Genomic DNA, 17,423 nt, shown 5'->3' on the forward strand with positions numbered 1-17,423 from the left:
GGGGTAAACTGATAAAAGTAATAATAGTAGTGAATCCTCAGTGACATAGCCAGAAAATGTCTCACCATATACCTGTTGCTGCTACACGGCCTGCCCTGCAGCAGTAACAGGTTTGTGAGCAAAGCCATTGATGTGTGATGTGTTTACTCTGTAGACATTCATCTAGCTGGATGCTTATTTGTGAATTTTGTTGAATCATGTTTTACTTCAGTGGAAAATTATTTAAAAAGCAGCACTAAGTGAAGGTGGGCCTGGTTCAAAAAGCCACAGAGTCGCTAATGTGGTCAAAACTCTCCCCCTTGAGACTTAAGGAAGTGGAGCTCTGGGCACCTTTTCCCCAGGCTGCGGCCACCATTCTTCCCTTCTCATCTTCGGTTCTCACCTCTGGGCAAGTGAAGAAGTGAACGATTGTCCAAGGGAGGAGCCATCTGGGTTTCCTGTGGTTATACTGTCAATGCTGTCACATAGCCACTGAGAAGCTCAGAGCTTCCCAGAAGAGGCCAAAGGTGATGACCAGCTGCTATATTGTAGCATTGAGAAGAGCTGGCCAAGGAATTTTTGAATTCCGTGTGTCATGTCTGGTTGTGTGGTGGGGCAGGAGGAGTACAGACACGGGACCGCAGGCATCCCACAGCGATCCACTTGAGCTAGAGGACACCAGCGAGGTGGCAGCAGGAGTGATGGCTACAGGAGAGTGGAGGAAGGGACGAGCCACAGCCCTCACTGACCTGCTCTAGCCAGGATCTCAGGGATCCTGAACAGGCAGCCTGGGCCCAGACAATAGCTTGGGAGGTTGTTCTGCGGATCCCTCTGTTCTGCCTGAGGACAAAGTGATCTTTAGAGACTTGTGTCAGCCTAGAGGGGATGGGTTCAAGTGATGATGAGAGTGGAATCTACTTCAGGCCTGGTGGGCCTACCCAAAAGAGGCCTGCTTCCCCTGAATGAAAATGGACTGTGAAATCATGCGGGAGGGAGAGGGGAGTGAAATGCCTTTATGTTCCCGTACTCTCCAGTCTTTGGAGGGATGCAGTGCGAAGAGAGGAAGCAGGAAACTGCATCGGGAGAGAGCAGAGGACCAGGAGCAAGAAGCCCTCAGTCTCGTCCCGGCTTACGGGCTTCTATTTGGTAGATTAGCAGAGGCATGGAGGGAGATTTAATCAGCTCCTACTCTATTGGCCAAAGATTAAAATAGCTCATGGTAGAACTGGTGGAGGCGGCACGACTGGAGACCGGGGGAAGGGCCTCTGCCCTATTTCTTTGCTAGGGAGGAAGCCTTGGGCCTGTCACACATTTTCAACTTTTTGTTTTTTTATGCACCGGTTGGTGGCCCCCTGCAAGAGGTCTCTGATGCACAAATACTTTAAAATCGCTAAGGGGCTTGGCACCTTTCCTTTATCCGTTCAACAAATACTTAGCGAGTGCATTCTCTACGAAAGGTACTGTCCCTGGCACTGCAATCCCAGGGTGAAGGACAGACCCAGCCCCTGCTCTCACAGAGCTTACCTTCTAGTGGTGGGAGGCAGAAAATGCACAGATAGACCAGGTGCGGTGGCACTCGCTTGTGATCCTAACTCTTTGGGAGGTCGAGGTGGGCAGATTGCCTGAGCTCAGGAGTTAAAGAGCAGCCTGGGCAACATGGTGAAATGTCTCCACTAAAATACAAAAAATTAGCCGGGTGTGGTGGTGTGTGCCTGTAGTCCCAGCTACTCAGGAGGCTGGAGTCACAAGAATTACTTGAACCCGTGAGGCGGAGGTTGCAGTGAGCCAATATCATGCCACTATTGCACTCCAGCCTGGGTGATAGAGTGAGAGTCTGTTTCCAAGAAAAAAAAGAAAAAAATGGACAGGAAGCAAGTGAGTACACGTCCTGTCTGTACCAGTTCTATGAAGAAACATAAAGCCAGGTAAGGAGGTAGAAGAAAAGGAGGGCTCAAGGGCGAAGGCTTCCTGGGGAAGGATGTGCCAGGCAGAAGGAACAGCAAGTACAAAGGCCAGGAGGCAGGAGCCACATTGGCAAGGAAGTCAGTGGGACTGGAGCTGAGTGATGGGGAGAGACTGTTAAAGAAGAGATGGCGGAGGAGGGGGTGCTGGGGTGTCACATCTTGTAGGGTCTTGAAGGCCATGGTAGTAATTTTGGTTTTAGATGCAAAATTATCAAAAGGCTTTGAACAAAGGCGAGCTGTGTCTTGGACTTAGGTGAACTAAAAGGTTCACTATGCTGCTTGGCTAATAGCCTGGAGAAAGTGGAACCAGTGGAAGCAGAGGCACCAGGCAGGGGCTACTGCAGTGGTGCTGGTGAGAAGTGGTTCCATCCTGTACCTATTTGAAGGTAGAGGCTAGGCACGGCAGCTCACGCCTATAATCCCAGCACTTTGGGAGGCCGAGGTGGGTGGATCACTTGAGGCCAGGAGTTTAAGATCAGACTGGCCAACATGGTGAAACCCCATCTCTACTAAAATTACAAAAATTAGCCAGGCATTTTGGCACACGCCTGTAATCCCAGCTATGTTGGAAGGCTGAGGCACAAGAATTGCTTGAACCTGGGAGGCAGAGGTTGCAGGAGACTGAGATCGTGTCACCCCTGCATTCCAGCTCTGGGCAACAGAGCGAGATTTGTCTCAAGAAAAACAAAATGTAGAGCTGCCTAGATTTGGAGATGGATGGGAGGAGGGCGGTTATGAGAGGAATAGAGGCATCATGGATGACTGCAAGGCCCAAGACGCTGGAGGCATGGTGACTGGGATGGGGAAGACCCAGGAAGGAATGCACCTGTGAAGGAACCCTGCCTGAGTGGGCAGTTGGTTACCAACCTCTGCACGCAAAGAGAGGATCAGCCAAGGGAGCATAAGTTGGGAATAACCATGTATACCTGGTATCAGAGCCACAAGACTGGGTGGGATAAGCTAGGAAATTACTCCACAGACCTCCTTTTAAAACTACATATAGTGTGTCTATTACCATGTGTCAGGAACCGTGCTGAGTCCCTGATAGCTATTAACTCACTTAATCATCCCAACAATGCTGTGAGGTAACTCTGTTATTATTCCCATTTTAATGGTAAGAATACTGAGGCACAGATATTTTTTTAAGTACCTTGTACAAAGTTAGTGGGAGAGAGGAGAGGTGTGAAGAGTGAAAAGGAGTGGCTCGGCCGGGCGCAGTGGCTCACACCTGTAATCCCAGCACTTTGGGAGGATGAGGTGGGAGGATCCCTTGAGCTTAGGGGGTCTGAGACCCACCTGGGCAACACAGAGAGACCCCAATCTCTACCAAAAATTAAAAAAAAAAATTAGCTGGGTGTGATGGCGGGCACCTGTGGTCCCAACGACTTGGGAGGCTGAGACAGGAAGATCGCTTGAGTCCAGTAGGTCAAGGCTGCTGTGAGCCAAGATTGTGCCACTGAACTCCAGCCTGGGTGACAGAGTGAGACTCCGTCTCAAAACAAACAAACAAAAAATAGAAAAGGAGAGGCTCAAAGTGTGATCTCCGGGTTCTCCAGGGCTGGAGTTCAGGCAGATAAAGAAGAACCAGTCAGGGCACTGGGGGCAGCAGCAGGACAGCTAAGAGGATCCCAGGGAGGTGTGGGGTCCCAGAAGTCAAGCCAAGCAAGTGTCCCAAAAAGGAGGGCAGATGGACCATGGCAGACGACGCTGACAGGAGACAGGCTGGGAGGTGGGCACTGGCCACCGGGCCAAAACTGACATCTTCACTTTCCCTAGCCTCATTCTGAATGAACTTCCTTCCATTTTGATTGTAGGCAACAAACCACAGTAGTATTACCAAGACCGGTGACTTTATCACCAACAGAAACCACAGAGGTTTCACCGTCGTCACAGCTGTTACAGAGATTGTGTCATTTATGCCTATCTGTCACGTGTGAAAAAGAAGCGCCTATGCCATGAAAGCACACGCTGAAACACACACTGAAATCTTCTGATCACTGGACTTCACTATAATTGTTTTTCCCATGACATCCTATAGATCTTATTTTATGCATTTAAAAGATTATTCAGAATGGCATGAACCCGGGGGGCGGAGCTTGCAGTGAGCTGAGATCCAGCGACTGCACTCCAGCCTGGGCGACAGAGCGAGACTCCATCTCAAAAAAAAAAAAAAAAAAAAAAAAATGATTATTCAGAGAAGGAGTCCATGGCACAAGAAAAAGTTAAAGATCAAGGTCATCCCAATGTTAACCACGAAAGAGCAACCAAACACTAACACAGCTAGAGTAATAGTGATTCCTAACCTAGCGGACTAGCTTGGTGCTTAATCTGGTATTCCATCAACTAAGGAACCGTAGACATTTCGTGGTGGCTGTGGTGGGATAGGCGACTCCCTGTCCCAGCTCACACTCACACAGTACGAAGCACAGAGGAAGCTGACTGCCGTGCATTTCCTGCAGCCATCAGATGTGCAGAGCCAGGGGCTGGGGGGTGCTCACTACTTCTTTCTGCAGGGGTTTTGCTGAAAGCAACTCTGCTACCTACTGGTCTGATTTCCTGTTCCCTCCTCTCCCCTTTGGCTGCTGCTCTGTGCCAGGCTGAATTGTGGTCACAGCTATGCTTTTCCTTGATCTTGGAAATAACTGAACTGGCCCTCCTGACAGCTCCATTGGATAAAATGGAGAAATTAAAAGCAAAACCACTACTTCTTAAAAATCAGCAAGAGACTCTAGCACAGAAGTCAAAACTATGTAGCTTTTCCCCCATAGCACACAGTTTCCACATCAGTCAAATGCAGACCCTAAAGAGCTTTCCCTCCTAGGAGTGTTAGGAAGATTCCATAAGTTAGTCGCTATAAGCAACTTAGAACAGTAGTTTAACATGAACAGCGTTGCCACATGGCCAACATGACCTATATTATTAAATAAAGACAACTCATCTTGCTTTTTCCTCTTTCATTTCCGTTTAAAAAAAAAAAAGCCAAGTAAAATGCCTCTGCAAATTTATCAATTCATGAATTAAGCAACATAGCATTCAAAGTGACATTCATCTGGGAAAAAAGGCTATTGTGGACTGCTTACAGTTATTCTTACATCTGAAAAGGAAAAGATGGACGGAAATGTTAAAGATTAAGCAACCACCCGGCTCTCACTCTAATACCCACCGGAGTCAGAAAACAAGATCTCGATGGCCCCTCACATGTTCAGAACGTCCTTCTTACACCCCCAAAATCCCCCATGCTTATATGCAGGGGAAGGGTTTCTGCCGCTCTGTGTCTGCGTGTCTGTCAGCTGTGGAGCTTGGGGTTGATCTCACAGAGCCACCTTTCCTGGCTATGAGAGAAATCAGTGCTACCAAAGCTCTCTTTTCTGTTGTTATCAGCCTAGACTCCCAATTAAATTTTAGCTCAACAAGGCACAGGATAAAGGGAAATTCCCTGGCTAAAGTTCCACAATGTTTGAAACTACTCTGGAGGTGAGGCAGAGAGTCACTACCTGAAAATCATTGTGCATTTGTCTAGTTTACGGGGAAAAAATAAGACTTTCACATTGAGGCCAAGAACAATCATAGAATGCTGGGTGTGCTGAAAGGAGCAAGGGGACCATCTGGTTCACCCCCATCGTTTTGTAGAGAAGGAAAGGAAAGGGAAGGCGCAGAGAATTAAGGGTGAGTGCTGTTCCCCCAGAGACATCGGGTGTCAAAGTACCACCTGCCAGCTGCGAAGTGCTGGAAGGGATGGTGCTCTCTCCCCTCAGCGTATGATGGGGAACTAGTCGGGCTGGTTTGAAACTTGCCTGGACAACCAGAACCATCTAGCTGGCCTGTCTGCTGCATGACTCGCAAGCAAAACCCACTCCATAAATCAGCCTCACGCTGCTCCAGGCAGGCTCAGCCCCACTTTCTGGGAGAAAGGGGAAGCTGTTAATGAATCTGGCCTCTAAGGCACGAAGTGTCTTTGTCTTTTTACAGCCATTCTATTGTTATCTTGTTAGCATCAAAGTTGGAAGAGGTCACCTTCAACTTCCCACCCCCCAACCTTTGCACCCCTCTTTTCTCCAGGTACACACTATTCCCTTGCCTCCTATTCAGACAGCGTGCAGTATGTGCACAGGTATCGGCTTCAACAGCACAGCACGCCGTCTTCCCTTTGTATCCAATTTACAACCACATCCAGTTTCCAATCGCTAAATGGCTTTTCAGGTTAATGGTTTTGGAGACTGCTGGGGTTTTTTCTGACCTGAGAATGCAAAATGAGTCCATCCTCTTTAGCTGCTCCCCTGTAAGCCTTCTGGAGACTCACACGGCTACACTGAATTCTACTTTGCACACGCTGGATCTCGCTGCGTTACTGTTTCCATCATTGGGAGTAGGTGGATATGGCACAGACAATTTTAGGTTTCCGGGTTCTGGTGCCAGGAGGAATCGAGAGAGTGTAAAGTTCAAGTGCCTTCAAAGGGATTAAAAGAAACAAGCAGACAACTAGTTCCTAGGCCACTCCCACCTCCTACAGAGGATTTCATCTAGAGCTGCCACCACACTCCCAGTTCCCGGACTTCTGAGGAGTGACTGCAAGTCAGCCCTTGGCAGTGCCAGGGTTCACGCGATCTCTTTCTCGCACCCATCACCTAACCGTGTCTCTGGTCACCTGTGGGTTTCAGCGGGTTCCAGGCCATTTTCCAGGCTGACATCTGTCCGCACCATCTCCTGTTTCAGTTCTCCGATCTCCGAGGCAATTGTGTCAATGAGCTATTCAAAGACAAAAATAGTATGACGTCAGGAAGTGGAGAGGCGTGGCATGCCCACAGCGCCTGGGGAGCCCAGGCTCTTCAGTAGGAACAGAGATGACCATCTTTTTCTATTTCTTTTTTTTTTTTTTTTTTTTTTAAATCTTGGCTCTGTGAATTTCCTCTGGCCAGAGGAAAAAATAAAGGGGGAGGAGGCAGCTTCTCCTTAGAAAGGGGAAGAACTTAGGTTTCGGTATTGTAATAAGGAAAAGAATATGATATCCAGTTTGTTAGGTTTCAGTATTGTAATAAGGAAGATAATATAACACCCAGTTAGCTTTCTCAACATAAATATAGACAGAATAAATACATCCTGGCAAAACCGGGCCTCAATATCCATTTGGCAAGGGAAACAATCCAAAGGAACCCCCTTTGAAGGACTGAAATTCATACAATCATTATTTTGGTTATAGAAATGAGCTTCTTGAAAAGACATATCCAGCATACACACTGATTTTTGAAGACATCAAAATGATTTCTTGTTCTATTTTTACACTACTGTGGAGAGAAGATTGTTGGGGAAAGGGAGGAGAAAGGACTGAGTGAGGCTGGGGTGGGTGAGTAGGGAGGAGGGGAAGTGGGCCCCGGGGCCATCTAGGGGAAAAAGCGGCCCCATCTCAGATCCCCACCTATCCATGCACCTGCATCTGACCCTTCAGGCTGGTCTAAATTCTTTCGCTCTCCTATTCACTCATTCAACAGAGTCTTTCCCGGCGCGTACTAGCCACTGTAAGTGTAGAGTAGCTGTTCTCAAGGGTGCCACTCTGCTCACTATTTTTTGAAAACGTAGTAATTTTTCATACAAATGTTATTTACATTAACATGTAATAGGTCCATTATTGTTTTAAAATAAGCATTTTTAAATTTCTTCATTTAAATTTCTAATATAGCAACTATTTATAGATATGATTCACACAAATGTAAGTTCTTTGGGGTCCTCAATAATTTTTAAGAGCATTGGCCGGGCATAGTGGCTCATGCCTGGAATCCCAGCACTTTGGGAGGCCGAGGCAGGCGAATCACTTGAGGTCAGGAGGTCAAGACCAGCCTGGCCAACATGGCAAAACCCCATCTGTACATAAATACAAAAAAAAATTAGCCGGGCATGGTGGTAGGCGCCTGTAAGTCCCAGCTACTCCAGAGGCTGAGGCAGGAGAATCACTTAAACCTAGGAGGTGGAGGCTGCAGTGAGCCGAGATCATGCCACCACACTCCAGCCTGGCCGACAGAGTGACGCTCCATCTCAAAATAACAACAACAACAATAATAATTTTTAAGAGCATCAAGGGGTCCCGAGGCTAAGAAGTTTGAGAACCACTGCTCTCACTAAAGAGAAATGTTGTCTTGTCTCAAGTAGCTTTTATCCCACCCAGACTCTGGGAGGGAAACTTCATTTGTGCTTAAAGCTTGTTCTAAAATGTGACCTCATCTATTCACTCATTATTTTGACTTTTATGGGCTTTTGCTTCATGCCAGGCACTACAAATGGGGAGTGGAGCTGAGAAGATCCCAGTTCTCCTGGAGATGAGATTCTGGTGGGGTAGAAAGACACCAGAACCAAGCACTGAGCAGTTCCAGAATGAAGACAGATAAAGGCAATGCTGTGGGAGCAACGAAGGGGCCACACGGACCAGGGCGGGTGGGTCAGGGCAAGTCTTTTTTAAGTGATAGAGCCTTTTATGACAAGAATGCCATAAAAAGATCAAAGGAAGAGCCCTCCACATGGAGAGAAAGTTCTGGAGCTGAGGAAGGAGGAGAAGCAGGCAGGGATCAGATCTTGCCAACTTCTAGATCATAGTATTCATCACTTTGAGTCTTCTGTGGTAAGAACCACTGGAAGGTCTTAAGTAGGGGAATGGCATTTTACAAGTGTTTTATGGTCTAAACCGATCACCTTGGCACTGAGGTGGTTGGAAAGGGTGAGACGAGAAACAGGAAGACCAACTAGGAGCAACTACAGTGGTCTAGGCAGGAGATGATGTAGCTTGGACCAAGGTGGTAGTAGTGGAACTAGAAAGAAGGGGGGAATTTAGGAACTATTTATTTGACATAGAAATTGATATAATTTGATGGATTGAATGTGGGGGTGGTGGAAAGAGAAGAATCAAGCATGGCTCCCAAGTGTTTGGTTTGAGCAATTAATAAACGGCATTGCCCTTGACTGAGATGGGAGGAATGGGGAGGAATTAGACCTGAGGAGGAAACCACGTTGAACTTTGGGCAGATTAAATTTTATTTCAGTTGCTTATCAGCCATCAAGTAAATCTGTGAAGTAGCTTCTGACACTCTGGAAGGAGATTTTTCTACATTTGGAAGTCACTGGCACGTGTGGTTGGCATTCTAAAGCACTGTGGCAGGGAGAGATTATCTAAGGAGAGAGGTCAGTGGAGAAGGGGACCCAGCAGATAGCTATGGATACTCCCAGGACTTAGAGGGTCCGAAGAAGGGGAGCCAGCCAAGCCCTTCATGCTTGATCCATCCCCTCGGTGCCTGTGACTGCAGTAAGGACCAGAGGGGGATCTTCCAGAAGCACTGGGGCCTTGAGAGAGAAAATGATTAGGAGATTCTATTTTATACATATCTCTGCGGCAAAGTTTCTTTTAAAAGTCTGACAATGCCAAATATTCTAGGATGTGGGAAAACAGGATCCCCTTTGTCTTTCTCTGTTTCCTGTTGCTATAACAGAATACTACAGACTGGCTAATTTATTAAGAACAGAAGTTTATTTGGCTCATGGTTCTGGAAGATGGAAAGTCCAAGAGCATGACTCTGCCATCTGGTAAGGGTCATCCCGTGGCGGAAGGCAGAAGTGAGTGGAGACAGGGAGAGGAAATCGGCCAAGCTCATTCTTTTTGACAGGAAACCACATCTTTGAAAACTAACCCACTACCAAGATAATGGCATTAATTCATTTGTGAGGGCAGAGCCCTCATGACCTAATGATGTCTTAAAGATCTCACCTTTTTTTTTTTGAGATGTCGCCCAGGCTGGAGTGCAGTGGCCGGATCTCAGCTCACTGCAAGCTCCACCTCCCGGGTTCACGCCATTCTCCTGCCTCAGCCTCCCGAGTAGCTGGGACTACAGGCGCCCGCCACCTCGCCCGGCTAGTTCTTTGTATTTTTTAGTAGAGACGGGGTTTCACCATATTAGCCAGGATGGTCTCGATCTCCTGACCTTGTGATCCGCCCGTCTCGGCCTCCCAAAGTGCTGGGATTACAGGCTTGAGCCACCGCGCCCGGCCAGATCTCACCTTTTAATACCATTACAATGGCAATGAAATTTCAAGATGAGTTTTAGAGAGCATATTCAAACCACGGCACCTCTTACACTGCTGGAGGAGTATTGACCTCAGAGTTACTTCGGAAAGCAACTTGGCAACATCTTGTAGGGTTAAAGATACACAAACCTATATGTGTACTTTACAGACTAAACTTGCACGTGGGCACAAAAATACCTTTGCAAGAATATTTGTTGCACCATTATTCGTGAGAGCACCTAAGGGTCCATTCATAGGAGAATAGATAAATTAATTGAAGTATAAAATGCTACATGGCAGTTAAAAATTAATGAACTGGAACTGTATGTATGAACACATGCATAAACATAAAAGCTCAAAAGGCTTTTTTTGAAAGCAAAAAAAGGCAAATCAAGAAATATTACATTCAGTATATGAAGTTTAAAACCATGCAAACGTTCCCAACACAAAGAAAAAGATACATGGATGGATATCCCAGTTACCCTGATTTCATCATTACATATTGCATACATATATCAAAACATCACCTGTACACCCCAAAATGTGTATAACTATGACAAAACAAATTAACAAATAAAAATGTATCTCAATAATATTTATATCGATAACATGTTGAAAGGATACTATTTTGTCTATGTCAGGTTTAAAAATATATTATTAGGCCAGATGTGGTAGCTCATGCCTGTAATCCCAGCATTTTGGGAGGCCAAGGTGGGAGAATTGCTTGAGACCAGGAGTTGGCGATCAGCCTGGACAACACAGTGAGACTCTGTTTCTATAAAAAAATTTTTAAAAATAAAATACTGTTACATGTTATATTATTAAACTTGTAAAAGCATGCAAAACTGTACTGTATGTTTATAGATACATACATAGGCACAAAAGCTACCCCAATATGTATGGGGTTATAACCCTAATCCAGGATAGTGGTTACCTCCAGGCAGGAGAAATAGATGAAAGTGTTCACAGGCCAAGCGGCTCGGTCAAGTGTGAGATTTTATTTATGTATTTATTTTGTAGAGACACTTTCTTGCTGTGTTGCGCAGGCTGATCTTGAACTCCTGGCCTCAAGCAATCCTCCCACCTTGGTCTCCCAAAGCTCTGGGACAGCAGACAGGTGCCACTGTGCCTGGCAAGATTTTATCTCTTAAAATGAAATGGCAAAACGATGACATTTGACAGCGCTGAGTGATGGGTATTTTACGGTCATGTGTGGTTTTCTGTATGCTTAACGCGCTTTGTAACCGAAACTTTAGGAAAACAAGACAAAGAAAGGGTGGTGTGTATGAAAATGGAAGGAGTGAAGGGACTAAAATGGTAGAAGCAAGGAAGGGGTTCAGGGGAGTGTGGGCAGCTCTGCTGAAGTCCCACCACCCTGGGACTAGGCCCTGCTTCATTCTGGACTGTGGCTGTGGCACCAAACAGGAGAGCCACACACCCACCAGAAGCAGAGGGCCTTGTGAGGGAGGGCCGGCCACAGCCTCTGGCAAACCTCAAAGAGAGGACTCCCACCCCAGCAGGAAGCCCCGTCACTGGGCACATTTCCCTCTCCACACTTTGGTTACCTTCACAACCACCATACTGATTTGGACATAAAAACCCCAAATGGCCTTGATTCTCATCGGAATGGGCAGCGGCTGATTCCCTTCAGCCAGGCTGTTTTTGTCTGGGTACCACTCTTGCCGATGCTGTTGGCTGGATCTCCAGACCTCCAAGTTTCTTCCTTGATTCCTTCTCTACATCTGGCCACACACAAGAAGCTACGATCTGTGGCTGTCACTCAGGAGCACTCCCATGCCAAGTCACCAATCATGCCATGCCACCTATCTCTAGTGCAGAGGAAGGCGCCACGACCCCAAGGCACGAGGGTGGACAAGCACAGAGGTTGCACTTGACTGGATCGCTGTGGACCCTTCCTTGCTGGATGTGGGGATTTTTTTTTTTGGTCCCCGGAATCCCCCCTAGCCCCACCTCCCCCCGCACCAGCTTTTCCCTCCCCTTCCATTCAGTCCTGACTCACTTGTCCCAGAGCACAGAGGGATTTAATTTCACAAATGGACCAGAGTTTAGTGTTCCAGGGCCAGTCCTCCCTCTCAGAATCATGTGTGTATATACCCCCTGGGCCCTCTGCCAGCAGCAGTTAGCATCACAAAACACTTCCTCCCCTCTGGGATTGGATTTTGTCCCACTGAAGGGATTTTGCGTGTTTTTTAAAGTTGTTTTTGGACAAGTTTGTGTTGATTTATTTGTTTGTTTCTAATTCTCACAGACTTTCAATCTCATCCCTTACACTTGCTTCTTCAAAATTTCCTTCTTTGAGGGCAGAAATAACTTGTCACCCAACAGAGGAGGCCAGTTTTAATGTCAGCTTTCCCATGTCAAAGCCAATAGCAGTTGGTGCTACAGGCCCTGTGTGGCAACTCACGCCTGTAATCCCAGCACTTCGGGAGACTGAGGCGGGTGGTTCACTTGAGGTCAGGAGTTTGAGACCAGCCTCGCCAACAGGATAAAACCCCATCTACTAAAAATACAAAAATTCACCGGGCATGGTGGCATGTACCTATAATCCCAGCTACTTGGGAGGCTGAGGCAGGGGAATCACTTGAACCCGGGTGGCAGAGGTTGCAGTGAGCCAAGATTGAGCCACTTTCCTCTAGCCTGGGTGACAGAGCTAGACTAGACTCTGTCTCAAAACAAAACAAAACAAACAAAAACCCAAAAACAAAAACACAAAAAACTGGTGCTACTAACTGAAGTTTCTCCAGACCCACTTACACAACCCCAGCCTCCAACACATCCCTGTACCTGTGCAGAATTCCTGCAAGCAGGGGGAGGGGCTGTCTAAATATCTGCAAAGCTGGTGAGTGACTGCTGCTTGCTACAGCCCTGCTTGGCTGTGAACACTTGGGAAAGTGGTGGCAGAGCCATGTGGCTGTGATTCAGTGCAGCCAGAGTGTCAGACAGGACAAGGCTGGCAAGGCACAAAGTTCGTGAGACGATGGTTCTTACATCAAACACCCTACACAGCTGCGTCATTCCCAGAAAATCCCACAAGCAGCAACAAAGACCCCAACCCAAGGGATAGCCACCTACCCTTATAGAGCACAGCAGACCTCCACTGAGAGCTTGCCAGGGCATTGCCTGTGTTTGTTTTTCCCTGCAGGCATGTACAGCAGGACAGAGGGGTGATGTGCTGCCTTTGGAAGCTAGGAGAGAGTGGGTTGCTGGCCTGGCTGGGGACTTCCAGGGAAGAAAAGGGGGTGCTGGTGACCACAAGAGGGAGAGGAAGGCAGGCCAGGGGTTGGGTCCACTCTCTCGTCCTGCATTCATGCATAACACACCTTGAGAAGCCCGAGGTGTTCACCTGAGTTCTCCTTCATAAGAGCTGGCATCCTGGCCAAGGGCGAGAGAACAACTGGAGAAGGCCCAAGTTCTTTCCCAGCCCTTTGAGGTCACACCCAGGGCTGAGGCTGGGCAAGGCGGGGCCTGCTGAGTTCCAGTTTGGTGCAGGAGTCTACAGTAATTTGTACCATTTTGTAATCATTCTGCATAATTTCTCAGTAGGCGGGGACCTCATCCAAAGGGCCATTCTTCAGGCAGCAACCTTGTGCAATTTCGAGGCAGTGTGGCTTGCAGCTCTGACTGGTGACCTGGCAGCTGGGAGTATGGGTAGGCATACCAGCTTTTGGCTCAGAAAAACCTGTCTTCAAATCCTGTCTCGGGCCCCGGTTGGTTGGGTCACCTTGGGCGACCCATTTGGGTGCCCTCATCCTTAAACCCCCAAAGCTAGGGCTGATGATATCAAGGGAAGGTCATTGGAGGAATAAAATGGACAATGAGATTAAAATACTGCAATAGGTTGGGCACGGTGGCTAACGCCTGTAATCCCAACACTTTGGGAGGCTGAGGTGGGCAGATCACCTGAGGTCAGGAGTTCTAAACCAGCCTGGTCAACATGGTGAAACCCTAGCTCTACTAAAAAATACAAAAATTAGCCAGGCATGGTGGTGTGCACCTGCATTTCCAGCTACTCCAAAGGCTGAGGCAGAAGAATCGCTTGAACCCAGGCGGCAGGGGTGGCAGAGAGCCAAGGTCACACCACTGCATTCCAGCCTGGGCTACAGAGTGAGACTCTATCTCAAAAACAAAATAAAACACTTCAATAGGCACCTAAATACTCTCTAGTACTCTTCCTATTTAAACAATCTCTTGTCCGGGTGCAGTAGCCTACGCCTATAATCCCAGTTCTGTGGAAGTTCGAGGCAGGAGGATCACTTGAGCCCAGGAGTTTGAGACCAGCCTAAGCAACACAGAGAGACCTTGACTCTACAAAAAATTAAAAATTGGCTGGGAGCGGTGGCTCATGCCTATAATCTTAGCACTTTGGGAGGCTGAGGTGGGTGGATTGCCTGAGCTCAGGAGTTTGAGAGCAGCCTGGGCAATACGGTGAAACCTTGTCTCCACTACAATACAAAAAATTAGCTGGGCATGGCAGTGTTCACCTGTAGTCCCAGCTATTCAGGAGGCTGAGGCAAGAGAATTGCTTGAACCAAGGAGATAGGTGGCTCACCTGAGCCCAGGAGTTCAAGGCAGCAGTGAGCCATGATGGTGCCACTGCACTCCAGCCTGGGCGACAGCACAAGACTGGAAAGAGACCATTTAATCACCAGCAGCACAGACCTGGGACTACAAAGAAACAGTGTCTGCAGAGTCCAATCTCCTTCTGCCTGTCTGCTTAGAAGCCTCTAACCTAGAGATTTGCCTACTAGGCGCGGAATGTCCCCTAATAGAGAGAAAAGTTGTTGTATGCTTCTTCGCATGCATAGGAAGCTGCAGGGTGGAGGGTAAAGGGAGGGACCCTAACTCTTGTTTTCTTTCTTTTAGGGTTAGATAAAAGAAGAAAAATTATCTTGAAGGTCAAGTAAAAGTCAAATAAGAAAAGTCAAATAAGAAATATGGCACAAGTCCTGATACAGCGCTCTTCAAATTCCAAGTCTCATTCAGGAACGTTATCAGTGGTTTGAAAAGGGATGTGTTTCTGATATGTTGAAGACTTGAAACCTAGGGTGTGGGAAAAGTCAAGTCCTTGGCTCCCAGCTATGGAATTTCCATTCCCCAAGGGCATCAACTTGGCCTTGAGGTGTGGTAAGCATTTATAATCCCGGAATCAGCTCTGCAGTATCAGACCTACCTCCAGATCTTAAAAAAACACATTACCCAAACAGTTCTCTCTACCATCTGCTTCTGCTTGGCTGAGGAACCTCCTGGTGTGGTGGGTACCTCTCATGTAAGGGTTTTTCTAAACTAGTCTGGAAAATAATGAACTTCCTCCAAACTTTCAAATGACCTTTGCCCCCAGGAACTGTCACCTGGGAAACAAAAAGATAATGGAGGCTTTTGCCCTTCACTTGCAGATGGGCACCTGGACAATGACGCAAGCGCAGAGGGGCAGCTGGACAACGATGCAAGTGCAGAGGGGCACCCGGACAACGACGCAAGTGCAGAGGGGCACCTGGACAACGACGCAAGTGCAGAGGGGCACCCGGACAACGACGCAAGCGCAGAGGGGCACCTGGACAACGACGCAAGCGCAGAGGGCCACCTGGACAATGACGCAAGCGCAGAGGGCCGCCTGGACAATGATGCAAGCGCAGAGGGCCGCCTGGACAATGACACAAGTGCATCTTTGGAGAACATTGCTTCTTTTCTTTTAACTTTGTGTGTTACTCCTCCCAAGGGTGTTTGCATTTGCATTTTTGAAATTATAATTACAAACATCACAAATGAATATATTTTAATTAAAGAAAATAAATGATTGTAGTTGAAAGTAATCTCCCTTGACCATCACCCATAATCTCCTTCACTTACTCAGATGTAACCACTGTAATCAGTTTTGTGTGTATCATTCTTCAATGGTATCATCTGTGTTTTCTCCACCCAGTGGAATTGTACTGGCTTACTAATTTCATGCAACAAATTGTAATGAAGTTTATCCACACTGACACATGAAGCCCTGGTTCCACTGTTGTAAGTGGGAATGGTTTTCCACCACAGGGGTATACTACAATCCACATATCCATTCTATTTCGATAGACGCTTAGTCGTTTCCAGTGTTTTGCTATCCATCACAGGCAGGGCTGTGATGGTCACCTGTGTGCGTGTTCCCTCGTGTACTGTGTGAAACCTCAGAGCAAATGCCGGGGCCTATGCATGTAGCAGGTTCTGAGCTGGTGCCACAGTGCTCCCCGGGTGGCTGTGCTCTTCTGCACTGCCATCTGTGAAAGTGTCCACGCTGCTTGTCAATGATTGATATTATCAAATATTTAAACAGACCAATCTGATGAAGAGAAACGATTTTGTTTTGTTTTCATTTGCTTCGCCCTGATTAAATTTGTATCATTTATTTCTATTTCCTCTTGCAAGGAATTGCCTTTCCATTCATCTGTTGCCTATTTTGTGGTTTCTTGATTTTCAAAAATTAAGTTGCATAAGTTGGTTGTGTATATGAATCCATTGTCTGATATGTTTCAAATATGTTCTCTTTCATTGTTTTTCTGCCTTTAAATTTTTCTTATGCTTTTAATGACGATAGAAGCAAATTTATCCAAGTTTCCAATATGGCTGTTGCTTATTAACTCTTGCCTAGAAAGAAGTCCCTCATCTTGAAGTAATAAAGTCTCCGTTATTTTCTGCTAAGACTTATACAGTGTATACAGCTTTGCCTGTTTATAGATGATGTATTTATTTATTTGTAGGCCTTTCATTCATCTGGAATTTAGTTTTGTGCATGGTGTAAAGTCAGGACTAGACAGCAAGGAATGACTACAACATGGCCAGAGCTGAGTTCCTCCAGCCTGTTAAGCACTACACCCTGGGTTGGCTCTGTCTGCCTAAGGCACCTTCCGCAGGCTAAGGAATGTGCCCAGAGGGCAGTTTTTTGTGTTTTGTGTTTGTTTTTTTTTTTTGCAAATTTACCCAAAGGCTGGGGAGTGGTGAGGGGAGGGGCACCAAGAGGTAGGGGTATGGAAGTAGGGGTATAGAAGGTGGGGTATGGAAGGCAAGGGTATGAAGGTGGGGATATGGAGGTGGGGTACGAAAGGTGGGGGTATGAAGGAGGGGGTATGGAGGTGGGGTATGAAGGTGGGCTATGAAAGGTGGGGGTGAAAGTGAGGGTCTGAAGGTGGGGGTATGAAGGTGGGGATATGGAAGTGGGGTATGAAAGGTGGGGGTATGAAGGTGGGGGTACGAAGGCGGGAGTATGGAAGGTGGGGTATGGAGGTGGAGGTGTGAAGAGGTGGGGGTAAGAAGGTGAGGTAAGGAAGGTGGAGGTAAGAAGGTAGGGGTATGAAGGTGGGGGTATGAAAGGTGGAGGTATGAAGAGGTGGGTATGAAGGTGGGGGTAGGAGGATGGGGATATGGAAGGTGGAATATGAAGGTGGG

The 17,423-nt window shown here is 47.2% G+C and overlaps 1 protein-coding gene across 8 annotated transcripts in view; it reads right to left on the minus strand.

Moving 5' to 3' along the window:
• Positions 1–17,423, minus strand: part of RIN2 (Ras and Rab interactor 2) — a 249,322-nt gene that overhangs the window by 62,690 nt on the left and 169,209 nt on the right. For 7 of the 8 annotated variants that reach the window (XM_023217765.2, XM_023217768.2, XM_023217762.2 and 4 more), the window contains one exon: positions 6,589–6,689. In XM_023217765.2, coding sequence (XP_023073533.1) covers positions 6,589–6,689 — 101 coding nt within the window. Of the gene's footprint in view, positions 1–6,180; positions 6,350–6,588; positions 6,690–17,423 lie in introns of those variants that run through there. The other variant, XM_023217769.1, reaches the window with a different exon arrangement.

Source organism: Piliocolobus tephrosceles, chromosome 20 (genome assembly GCF_002776525.5).
Source record: "Piliocolobus tephrosceles isolate RC106 chromosome 20, ASM277652v3, whole genome shotgun sequence".
NCBI lineage: Eukaryota > Metazoa > Chordata > Mammalia > Primates > Cercopithecidae > Piliocolobus > Piliocolobus tephrosceles.